Raw genomic sequence first — 12,988 nt, forward strand, 5'->3', positions numbered from 1 at the left:
TGCCCCCATGTCTGGTTTCTGAAGTGTGGGCGATAAAACCCAGAGCTTCATACATGAAGGCTCTAACAACTGGCCTTCTTCCTGAGCTATTATGTAAATATTTTTCTTATTTCTTAGGAGTATCTTGAGTTGAAAAACTGAGCCTAGAAATGTTAATCCAGGATGTTAACACTTTACTAAGTAGAAGAGGTATCTCTTCCCACAAAAGCCAAACAGAAAACAAAGCATTATTAACATTTTCTATTTATTCATTAATAAAAAGTGCATAGTACAAGCCCTTTACCCCAATCCAAGTACTCAGTAAAAGATTAACAATAAATGCTAGATGGCACAGACTGATTTGTTTGGCATGATTTAAACATTTGAAACAGCAAATTACATTTAGTACATCACATGACCACTTTTGCTTTTACCAAATAATCATTGGACATGTAACGAATACTCAGGATTCTTCATTGAAATATATAAGACTGTCCCTATTTTCTATTGCAACAACAGAATTTAAATCATTTTTCCTTCTTCAAGTTGCTGTCTTGTGTTTTAAATCAAGCTGGTCAAACTTTAGCACAAAATCACTGAGACAAACTTTCACTTAAAGTGACAGACTCCCACAATTCCTTTAAAAATCTAAGATATTAGTAAGTTTATAAATACTATCACAGACACCTAATGGAACCATGGGACAGCGATACTCAATGGATACTCCGGAGAACTTCTGCACATTGTAAAACATGACTTATTAACCATGGAATAGTGTTCAGATACATGGTCAAATCTTTTACAATAAAAAGTCCCAAATGTTAACCTATCCCATGTGGAAAATGGAAAAATGAAACTACTAGATCTGTATAATCGTATGAAAAGACTCTCAAATGAATTCTAGACAGCATGAACAGCCAAGAGGGGTGGAAATGTGAGCTTTCAGACCAAGTGAGTGTTTGCAAGCCAAATAATGGTATAAGAATAAGCTCAATTAAAGCATGTAGAAGCTGCAAGAAGAGAATAATATAAATTATTAGTGAGGTTAATAATAATATTTTATGCAGGATACCACCATTTTAGGAGTATAGAAAAATTTCCAAAGCAAACAAAATAACAAAGAATAAAAAATAAAAACCCAGGACCAAGTACTTCTCAAAGAAACTCAACTGTTAACAGGCACTGAAATGTCTGGATTGGTGTTTTCTATTCAATTGTGGTCATCCTTCTGGTGAGCATGTAACTGAGCCTTTTCTAGGTTGGAAAGTAATGTCTCGGAGGGGCTAACAAACCGAGGCTGTGGTGCTAACTTAACAGAGGCTGACGAAGGAAAAGGCCGAGCTGTTTAGACACAGCAAGTGCATGTGATCGGAACGAACATCCAGAACAAGAGTGCACATTCCAGGTCTCTAACACTAGGTGGTCTGTAGCCACATTCTGTCCATTTCTGTTTTAACCAAGGTGAAGTCTACACTACCTGTGAGGCCAACCAAGTGAACACAACTCTCCATTGGGTCTCGCTTCAAGTGGTTAGAATAGACCATTGGAGCATGTGTGCAGGTCTTCAGAGTTAAAGGGAGAGACAGGAAAAGAAATGCTACAGAGATGTGCCTCCATCTGATGCCATTCCAATTTTGTTTCTAAGTCCCTCACCCCATTTTTCCTTATGAGGCACGATGTTCCTATGCAGCCCAATCTGACCTGAAATTCACTACACAGTCTACAGTCTGGCCTCAGGACTGCTGCCATATCTGACTTTTGTGTTAAACTGGCTACCAGCTATGAAGGGGGAAGACTTCCGGTTACCCACAGCAAGAGAGAAACCCTTCACTCACCCTGTGGTGTTCATTTGTTCAGGATTTAACTTACCTGGGTTAAGTCACCCTTCTATAAGGATAAGTACCTAAAAGGTGGTTACGTTACTTCAAGGGTTGAGCACAAAGCCAAGTGAGCCGGGAGGGATGTCAGCAGCCAGGATCAGCACAGGACGAAGTGATGCCCTTCACAGTGCAATGGACCAGAGTGTAACCACCACATTGGGGGAACAACCAGCGTCACAGAGCCAGGCCAGAGGCCTGTCAATGGCCCAATGGTGGACAAGTTTATTTAGTTCACACAAACAGTTTCTCAGGTCTGTACAGTGACAGCCTAGACTGATCTGGGAAGGGAATCTTTACATTGATAGCAAAATACGTTCTGGCCCCAACAAGTCATCTGCAGCTACTTCCTAGAAAAAAATTCCAGGCCATCCATGGATGTTTAAATGCCATTTGTATTCACCGCTTTTTGAACCGAGAACAATGCAACCTCTTAGTTTTTAAGTACATTTTGAAATCCCAATTTCTGATGCTCCTTCCCACTCTAATACATCCATATCCCATTACTCAACAGACTCGGGCCGAGAGGTGAGAAAAACATTGTTTGCCATTTTCCTCCTTTCCCTGGGAATAAACTAAGACCTCATATTAAAGGCTTTTTTTCTTCCTAAGTCAGAAGGGCAACAAAAGACTGAAAATTTTTTTCAAATAAAAAAAAGTATGAAAGTAAGTAAATAGGCATTGGAATGTCAACCCCCACACGGATGTAAGATGGTTTCATTTTAACAGGCAAGTGTTGGAATGGAAGAGAAGCTTGCTGAGAGGCATTCGCTTAAAAAAAAACAAGCCAATCCATCTAGCCCGTGTTAGCACAGGCCGGAGTATACCGACAAAGGCAGAGAGAATCAGCTCTTCCTTTCATGAGTGTGTAAGGCTAGCGGACAGTGGCTGTCAGCGACACACAACGGATTCTAAGCCAACCGTTATAGTAATCAATCATGTTTATTTAAAGTATTCTTAACATCAGAAACTTTTACTGGGAATAAAAAAAGAATCAGTAAACAACCAGTTCACTTTTCCTATTCTAGCCACATAAGCCAGCTGTACCACAGAGCTCAGCTGGAGGATGTAAGGAAACTATTCTAAAAGCTTCACGGTCCCGAGAACTACAGAAAACTGCCAAGGTAAAGTAAATACAGTGTGGCTCTGTCATTCATACCAGATAACCCCAAATAAATACCTTAAGAAAAAAAAAGAAAATCTATTAAAATCACTTAAAACACGTAAATGCAGAAATCTCAACTTTCCTTCAATTGGGCCAGAAACCACCACAGACATTATGATCACAGTTCCAGGGACAACGAGGGGAATGTTTAAGCTTAGGCCAACCAACGAAGTCCTTGAACTTTCCAATAGAATCATTTACTCAGGTATACTGTAAATAAGAACTGTGGCAACGCAGGAAGCAAAAGTCAGTTTGCAAGTGAAATTTCTAGAAGCTCATGAAAACAATACCATCCCAAATTGCAGATGGAAAAGGAAAAACAGTTAAGAGTACTCTGGTCATCTTCAGGCATTTGGTCGTCACAGCGTTCAACACTCTGCTTCCCACGTCACGTTAGTCCACAGGAGGAGCGGGCGGGTCCTGACCCTGGCATTAACAAAGAATGGCTTCAGTGACTTTTAACACATCTACTAAGTGAAAAAGGAGCAGCACCCCTGTCCCCCAACCCTTCACACCACAATGACACCTGTAGTCTTCCTGTGTCTAGACAGGGAACACAAGGTAAGTACTGTGGTGTGGCAGTGAGTCATTCTTGCATGTGGTGTGGGATAAAGGAAAGCCGCAGCAGGGGTGTGACTGTCCCGGCCACCTCGGGGAGTGTCCATCCCCTCACTAATGTGACTGCTGAGTGCAGTCCACTCAGCTAGAGGCTTCTACTTCTCATTGTGGAGTGTCTCCTGGAATGTGGCTCGGGGGGCCTGTGGCAACCATCTTACCACTGGAAGGGGAGCCCGCCTTACAATGAGGGCTGTGGTAAGAGGAAAGAGACTGGCTATCTATGCAAGCACCAGTGCGTGTGCGTGCGTGTGGTGTGCATGTGTATTAGAACAGGTCTCATGTATATATGTAGGTATGCATGTATTCGTGTATGTATGTATTTAGACTGTGTCTCACATATCTCAGAGATTAGCTCCATGCACACTGGGGAGCACTCCATCTCATGTATCTTGGAGATTAGCTCCATGAACACTGGGGAGCACTCCATCTCATGTATCTCAGAGGCTGGCTTCATGCACATTGGGAAGCACTCCATCTCATGTATCTCAGAGGCTGGCTTCATGCACACCAAGCAAGTACTCTATCAGGTAAGCTACATCCTCAGCCCAGAAACTGGATGTACAATAGCACTGTTAATCAAGACAATGGGGACCTGTTAGGCGGCCTATGTGCTGGGGTTACAGTTGTGTACACGCATGTTCTGCTTTGCTGTTAAACGTTCTCAGCACTGAACCTATCTGAAGTTTTGGTGTGTGAACCAATAAGTCCACTTATTTAGTCACCTTCCTGTTGGTTTTTGTTACATGCAATAGAAAGCATCTGAGTTAAAAGGAGGTTAAAGCTATGCCAAGCTATACGGGCTGAGGCAGGAGGATCCTGAGTCTGAGGCCAGTCTGAGCTACGAAACGGGTTCAAGGCTATCTGGGCCATACAGTAAGACTTTATCTCAAAAGTGGGAGAGATGGGGAAAGGGCTTTCAGGACCCTGGGGAAGGCTTCGTTTACTCACCTTGGCGTGCTCTGTGAGAGTGAGCAGCATTTCTACGGCAGCTTGTTTTTTTCTGTTCCTTGCTTAGGACACAGAGACTATTGTTCCTAGGACCAATAAGGTCCAGGGGGTGTATCATTTGTAATGACTTCTAAGTCAGGTGCACTTGGATTTCTTTATCTCTAAACATTCGAGAAATTGCTCCCTGACACAAAAATAGTAAAGGTCTACATACAGCGTAAGAAAAAAGGCTAAGAAGAAATAGTTCACATAGGCAAGCTTTTAATGCCCATCCCCTTTCCAGAAAACCCTGAAGTCCATTAAAGCTTTCTCTTCTACTTTCCTTCCTTCCTAAGTCAGACAGGGTGGGACTGTGTAGACTAGGCTGACCTTGAACTCAGAGATCCGACTCTCACTGCCTCTCAGGTGCTGGGATTACAGGGCATACCCTCACGGCCTGCAGATGAGAACCCGCTGGGTTCTCAGCTGACTCCACCCAGCACGTGTCTGCTGATCTACCAAAGGCTCCGAGTGCTCCCAGTCTCACTGCACACTTGCTCCCCTCTGGTAATTCTAACGTTAATTACACAAGGCTGCCAAAAAGCAGCCATTAGGAACTGCACTTGTGAAGGCTGAATATTAAATTAATAGAGTAATTTGGTGTTCCAATATGTGGTTTCATCATAAAAAAGAAAAGTTCTTTTGTTTGATTTTTTTTTTTCTTGAGAAGGGGTCTCCTACAAGCCAACCTAGGCTCTAACTTGCTATGTAGCAAAGGATGACCTTGAACTTCTGATCTTCCTACCTCCTCCGCCTCCCCAGGATGGGACTCCAGGTGTGTGTCACCACAGCTTGTTTATGAGGCCCGAGGAGCCAAGGCAGGGCTTCGTGCACACTAGGCAGTCTACCAACAGAGCCACATCCCCAGCCTGAAAACTTCTTTCTAGACGCCGAGTCGTTTTATAGATACCCAGGACCTCTCCGAAAGAGATCTCACTTTGTAGTACAAGGTGGCCTAGAACTCACTAGGTAGGCCAGGCTAGCCTTGAATTTGGCCACTCTCCCAAGTACAGGGTCACAGATCTGAGCCACAGCTAGCTCTATTTTTTTTTTTTTTAATGTTTATCTCTACAAAAGACAACTGGGCACTGAAAATTTTATTATGACTACACTGAAAGAATTCAGTCCAAGAATTAAGTCTGCTTGGGCAGTGGTGGCGAATGCCTTTAATCCCAGCACTTGGGAGGCAGAGGCAGGTGGATCTCTGTGAGTTCGAGGTCAGCCTGGTCTACAGAGTGAGATCCAGGATAGGCACCAAAACTACACGGAGAAACCCTGTCTCGAAAAACCAAAAAAAAAAAAAAAAAAAAAAAGAATTAAGTTTTCCTCTGGATAATTTAGATATTTCAGTCAAAAAACCCACCCCGCAGTACCCAGGAAGGATTAGTAATTCTTACGCTGTGAGGCCTGGAGGGTTTTCCGGGGAGACTGGAGCCTCTCAGATTAGGAGGTCTCAGTAAGAACAGGAGCACTGCAATCACCATCCAGGCCATCAGGATCACAGTGACGCTGACGCCGTTGTCACTGGAGGGTCCCGGCACTAAAGACAGATAAGACGAGCATCTGTAGCCAAACGGCCCCGAGGGTAACATTGTGAGACAAAGGTAAAACGGATTCTCCTGTTTAAACACCACACGAAGAAAACACTAACAGTTCAGAGTACAGCTGCAAACGGGTGTGTTTCCATTTCCCTTCCTCCAGGTGAGATCTACAGGGTGTAACTCACGTCAGTCACAAACCGAATTAGAGTCAAGACTTTGACTAGTCTTTTAGTTCTTTAACAATTGTACTTATCTTTTATTTTGTGTATATATGTCTCTGTGTGGAGATGAGCATGTGTCCACAGGTGCCCATGGAGGCCAGAGGAGTTGGGTCCCCAGAGCTGGAGCATGCTAGGCAGATTGTGAACTCGGACATGGGTGCTGCGAACAGAACCCTGGTCCTCCGCAAGAGTAAGCACTGTGTATGCCCTTAACCACCTATGCACCTGCCCAGACAAATGTATTAAGTTCATCATTTGTGTTAACAGACACTTAGCCCTGGGACACTCCACGGGCTACACACATCCAACAGTTGTGCATTGACTGCAGAAGGCTCACGGACTCAGGAAACCACAAATCCATAGATTTGCTGAGATCTAAAGAAGACAGATTAAGATTACCCAAAAAAGGGGCTGGAGAGACGGCTCATCGGTTAAGAGCACTGACTGCTCTTCTAGAGGACCTGGGCTCAATTCCCAGCACCCACATGGCAGCTCACAACTGTCTGAAACTCCAGTTCCAGGGGACCCAACACTGATGGCAAAACACCAATGCACATAAAATAAATAAATAAAATTTTTTAAAAATAAAATAAAAAAAGAATACCTAATGAAGTCGGGTGGCGATGCTGGCACATGCCAGCACTCAGGAGGCAAGACAGGTGGATCTCTGAGTTCGAGGTCAGCCTGGTCTACAGAATGAGTTCCAGGACAGCCAGGGAATACAGAAAACCCCATTTCAAAAAAAGGACCGCCTGGTGGAGAGGGCGGAGACACGGCTCGTGGGCTATGAGCACTTGCTTCCCCTGCAGAGCACCCAGGACCAGTTTCCAGCACCCACGACCATCTGTGACTCCAGTTCCAGGAGCTCCAACAACCTCTTCTGACCCCCCCAGACATGCACGCAGGCAAAGCACACAATAAGTAACTCAAAACAAGGTAAAGAATGGCAACGAGCCGGGCGGTGGTGGCGCACGCCTTTAATCCCAGCACTCGGGAGGCAGAGCCAGGCGGATCTCTGTGAGTTCGAGGCCAGCCTGGTCTACCAAGTGAGTTCCAGGAAAGGCGCAAAGCCACACAGAGAAACCCTGTCTCGGAAAATCCAAAAAAAAAAAAAAAAAAAAAAGAATGGCAACGGCAGGTGTGGCGGCACAGCCTTTAGTCCCAGCACTCGGGATGGAGACAGCAGGTTTGAGTCTGAGGCCAGCCTGGTCTACACAGAGTTCCAGGGCAGCGAAGACTATAGTGAGTCTCAAAAAACAAAGACAAAAACAAAAAAAATCTTTTAAAAATGCTCAATTTTCATAAATTAAAATTACAGATCAGATTTAAAGACAAAAACAGCAGATTGCAAAAATGGCCCATCAACATGACAGCTAGTTTTGGCTTTTCTGCATCAGGAAAAATCAAAGCTGTCCAGACAGGCTGCAGAAACGAGGCTGACGTACTGTAGCAGGTTCCGCAGGCCCAGGGCTCACTCCCATGCCAGTACTGAGGCCAGAGTGCTAGCAACCAAAAGTCTTCTAAGTACTCTGCTGGTACGAGAGGAGGCAGATGGGAATGCAGCTTCTGTTCTGACCCTTGTCACTTTCTGGGAACTGCTAACTCAGTGGGTGGTGGGGAGTCACCAACCTGCACACCTTATCAGCACTGTTTCTCTTCCTGAGTTCTGGATGCTGGGTATCGAACCCAGGACCTTGCCCATGCTAGACAAACAGCACACCACACCCAGCCCCCCAGATCCTTCTTCTCTTGTTCCCTTCTGTTATTCTAAATTTGTCAAGTTTTAAATTTTTATTTCGTTAGCCAGAGGGGTGGTGTGAAGTGGGCGATGGTGGCACATGCCTTTAATCCCAGCACTTGGGAGGCAGAGGCAGGTAAATCTCTGAGTTGGAGGCCAGCCTGGTCTACAGAATGAATTCCAGGGATACACAGAGAAACCCTGTTTCAAAAAACAAAATTAAAGTTTCTCCTTTGATTTGTGTAGGGGGCAGGCATGTGAAGGTCAGAGGGTAACTTTCAGCATCTGGTTCTTTCTTTCCACCATGTGAGTCCCGGAGATTGAACTCAGGACATAAGCCTTGGTGGTAAGTGCCTTTATCAGCTGAGACCTCTTTCTTGAACTTTGTTGGGTCCTGTTTCTTCTCACAGAGGTCTACCCATCATCCATTATCATCAGGTCTCCAGGGTACATTCTTGATTTTCCTTTTCCTAACGCCCAAGACTAGAGTGTCATCCTAAAAACACTAGTGACAGGAGCCTCTCTGCGGCCCAGCCCAGGGAGCAGCCGCTGCCGATCCGCCAACTCTGAGCGCACTGGCCTGACCTTTGCTGGTGTGATTTGGTTCTACTTAGGTCACCCCCACTTCTTCCAACATCAGCTTTTCTAGTTACTCCAGATTCTTGAGCCAATGTTTCCCTCGCCTGGCTGGACATCAATAAGGCCTATGACCCACATCACAGATTCTGAGGCCCTGCGTCAGACCATCTGATTCAAGAGCAGCAGACGGGTGTGGTCTAATATTTTTTAAACCTCTCCAAATGAACCTGATGTAATAATAATAATTCAAGCCTTCTCTGGCAGGGCATTGCAGACTCAGCCCTTCCTCAGCACCCCATACCCTCCACCCTGTCCAGCTCATACTCAAACCAGCCTCCCATTCACTCTCCACCTCCCTCTCCCATAACAATCCCATTCCCTCTGCACTGTCCTGCTGCCCCTGCTGGCCTTCTCCAAAGTATCACTGCATTTCTCAGCTGAAGGAATGGCTTCCCAGCTTTCCTAATTAGGTGGATCAAATTGTTGCTGCTGCCTTCCAGGGCTGGGGATCAAACCCAGGGCCTTGGACATGCATGCCGAGCAACCACTCGGCTCCAGGTCATTAACTTTCTAATAAGCCATCTCGTGGCTATGTGACCACCATCTTTCAGCTATTCGATCCTGGTGCCTTGGTTTCTTTATGTGTGGAAGGTAAACATCGCCATCAGCTCACAGGGTAGCAGTGAGCACTGGAGTGGGCAGGCACAGAAAATAGCAATAGGGTCAATCGGAATTCAGTAAAATGTAGCTTCTGGGAGACATACTCCTGGAGCAGGATAAGCCAATGAAGCATCAAAGTCAAATACAAATGTCGGCAGGACAAAGAAACACAGCCCTTAATGACTAACTGGATTGGGGTGGGGGGTAGGGGTAGGGGGGTGGGGGAGGAAGAGCAAGGGCTGGGCGGGAGTAGGCAGCAAATCCCTCTACTTGAAAGTCTAAATAGATGCAATGTTCCTCACTTTCAAGGCTTGATAGATCACCCCCCACCTTTTTTCTTTCTTTTTCTTTTTGGTGAGTGCTGGTGATCAAACCCATGGCTTCCAGAAAATTAGGCAAGCCCTCTACCAACTGAACTATATCCCCAGACCAATATTTATTTGTGGGGAAGTACAAGGGACATATGCCTTGGGACCTTCTGGGGAGGTAAGAAGGTCATTTGTGGGAGTCAGCTATCAGCTTCCAAGTTCATTTCCTCTAACGTCAGGACCACAGGTGCACTTGTGGACTGCTGGAGGTGAGTCCGCTGTGTGAGTGCCCTTGGGTCTCCCTGGCAGTCCTGGATCTCACTCTGTATACAAGGCTGGCCTTGAACTCTCACAGATCTGCCTGCTTCTGCCCCCTAAGTGCTGGGATTAAAGGCATGCGCCATCACCACCCTCAATTTTTTTGTCTTTTTAAATGTAAGAATATAAAGCTGGACATGGTGGTGATGCACGCCTTTAATCCCAGCACTTGGGAGACAGAGGCCAGCTTGATCTACAGCACAAGCGAGTTCCAGGACAACCAGGGCTACACAGAGAAACTCTGCCTCAAAAAGAAAAGAAAAATTAATAGAACTGCCTGCGGAGGTCATGGAGAGGTATGTGACAAGCAATGCTTTAAAAATGTTTTGAAGTTGTGTGTGTGTGTGTGTGTGTGTGTCTCTGTGTGCACGTGCGTCTGTGTGGGTGTCACGAGAGAGCACTGGATGCCCTGGCGCTGGACTGAAGGCTCTGAGCTGCCTGACACAGAAACTGGGGACTGGACTCGGGTCCTCTGCAGGGCAGGAAGCTCTCCTAACTGCCAAGCCGTCTCTCCAGCCCCACACCGAAGCGTTTAACACAGGGAAGATCACAATTCAGGCTGGTTTCTCTGCTTTAAACGTTACATTATTTTACTTACTTATTTTGTGCATGCACGTGTGTAAGCACAGGTGTTGAAGTCTGAGGACAACCTGAGGGCATTAGTTCTCTTCTTCCACAGTGTGTGGGTTGGGGGTGGGGGGTGGGGGAGTCCCAGGGAACTGAACTCAGACCACCACGCTTGGAGGCAGGCAGCTCTAACTGCTGAGCCATCTCACTGGTCCTTGTCTTGTTTGGTTTGAGATCTCATGTGCCCAGGCTGGCCTCGAATACGCTATGTAGCCAGGGCTGCTTTGAATTCCTGATTCTCCTGTCCCTGTCTCCCAATGCTAGGCCTGCAGGCCTGAGCCACCACTCCTGGTTTGCCGAACTTTGAAAAGTAATCCTGGTGCCGTTCTAGGCAGCAAATGTGGCATGTGAGCCACAGCAGGACCCTGCCGACCAGAGGTGAAACAGCAGGTGGATGGCCATAATGAAAGCAGAAGCAGCGGGCGGGGGCGGGAGGAAGGGGCAGTGCTGAGTCATCAGATATACGACTGAAGAGGATTTGAGGAGGCCAGGCACAGCGGGGAGGCAAAGGACCCTAAGGTTCAAGGCCAGCCTGGGCTAGGCAATGAGTCTGAAGCCAGCCTCCGCCCACAGTGAGACCCTGTATGGGCTAAGACGGGGTTCAGTGGTGGAGCGCTTGCCTAGCATGCATAAGGACTTGGGTTTGATCCAAAACACCCTAAGAAAGAAGTAGTCCTTTAAAAAGATTCTATGCCAGGCGGTGGTGCCCACCTTTTAATTCTAGCACTTAGGAGACAGAGGCAGGTGGGGATCTCTGTGAGTTCCAAGACAGCCAGAGCTGTTACACAAAGAAACCCTGTCTTGAAAAACCAAAAAAAAAAAAAAAAAAGATCCTACAAAGCCCTAACAATGTTTTTCACGTTCAGACAGACCTCCGAACTGTCTTTAAAAGTGGTTTTCTGAAAAGCCTAGAAATGTTCTGCAGATGCCTGTCTTCTGTAATGAGAAAACTATGCTAAAAGGTAACTACAAAGTGCAGGGGCTGGAGGACCAAGATGCCAACAGAAACAGGGAGAGAGGGAGGTTCCTGTCTTCACGCTAGGAATCGAGAAGATAGAAGGGATCTGCCCAAAGTCTCTTTGCCCTCAAGGAACTCAGAATGGAGGTTGACATGAGATGCCTAAGCAGGGTCAGGCAGCTGTGGTGCCCTCCCTTAATCCCCGCCCCCCAAAAATGCCTAAGTAAAACATAGTCACTAGATACAGACTTAGTAGACATGGAACACAGTCACTAGATACATAGTTACTAGACAAAGGACAAAACTTAAAAGGGTTTTAAAAAACAACAGGCCCAGCAGTGGTGGCACACGCCTTTAATCCCAGCACTCATGAGGCAGAGGCAGGGGGATCTCTGTTAGTTTGAGGCCAGCCTGGGCTACAGAGTGAGTTCCAGGAAAGGCTCCAAAGCTACACAGAGAAACCATGTTTCAAAAAACCAAAAAAAAAAAAAAAGTTTTAGGTGAGGGTACTGGAGAGATGGCTCAGAGGTCCTGAGTTCAATTCCCAGCAACCACATGGTGGCTCACAACCATCTGTAATGAGATCTGGTGACCTCTTCCAGGGTGCCGGCATACATGCAGGCAGAACACTGTATATATGAATAAATCTTTATAAAAAATATATGAATAAATCTTATTTGGACAGGTCACTCTGTTGTACAGAGAAACAGGGAGATAGTTGAGAACATATTATAAGACTGGGTATGGCAACCCAAGCCTTTGATCCCAACACTTGGGAGGCTGAGGCAGACAGATCTCTGAATTCTAGGCCAGCCTGTTCTACATATTGAGTTCCAGACCAGCCAAGGCTACATGGTAAGACCCTGTCTTAAACAAACAAACAAACAAACAAACAAACAAAAGGAACCTATTATAATAACCTTATGGAAGAGGGAGGAGGCATTGGGGTGGTATTGAGTACAGTTCTGGTTACATCCTGAAGGTATGATAAGGCTAGACCCCTGAGAGCCAAGAAGAGTCAAGGGTAACTTCAGAACAGAGCTACCACAACTTATGGGACAGACAGGAGGAAAAGCAGCTGTGGCAGATACCACTAGGAGCTCCACTCTGAAGATGGTTTTGAGAAGCCAGTGCGACATCACAGTGGACATGTCCGGAAGACGGTCACCAACACATGAGTCACACACACACACACGCCTGGAGAACATCATCAAGGGTGTGGCGAGGGAACAGCTCCAGAATGAGCTAAGGAGGCCAGAGCGGATAAGGAAGATAGGAATTGGAGAGTCAGAAAGTAAGACTGAACAAGTACAGGTTCAGAGTGGAAAAGAGCAGCTTCCTGTGGAAACAGAAGACAGAAGTCATGTCAAGGGTTGTGCTGGGTAGATAGCTCCACCAATGAAGTGTTGGCC

At 46.1% G+C, this 12,988-nt stretch overlaps 1 protein-coding gene across 5 annotated transcripts in view; it reads right to left on the reverse strand.

The window, feature by feature from the left end:
- Window positions 1-225: 225 nt before the first annotated feature.
- The window catches only part of Smim14 (small integral membrane protein 14), a 46,915-nt gene continuing 34,152 nt past the window's right edge, over window positions 226-12,988 (reverse strand). For 4 of the 5 annotated variants that reach the window (XM_076546341.1, XM_076546343.1, XM_076546342.1 and 1 more), the window contains 2 exons: window positions 6,024-6,166; window positions 226-3,447 (listed from right to left, as the gene is read on the reverse strand). In XM_076546341.1, coding sequence (XP_076402456.1) covers window positions 3,415-3,447; window positions 6,024-6,166 — 176 coding nt within the window. In that variant the 3' untranslated portion in view covers window positions 226-3,414. Of the gene's footprint in view, window positions 3,448-6,023; window positions 6,190-12,988 lie in introns of all 5 variants that reach the window. The other variant, XM_076546344.1, reaches the window with a different exon arrangement.

The sequence above is a fragment of the Peromyscus maniculatus genome, chromosome 10, assembly GCF_049852395.1.
Source record: "Peromyscus maniculatus bairdii isolate BWxNUB_F1_BW_parent chromosome 10, HU_Pman_BW_mat_3.1, whole genome shotgun sequence".
Taxonomy (NCBI): domain Eukaryota; kingdom Metazoa; phylum Chordata; class Mammalia; order Rodentia; family Cricetidae; genus Peromyscus; species Peromyscus maniculatus.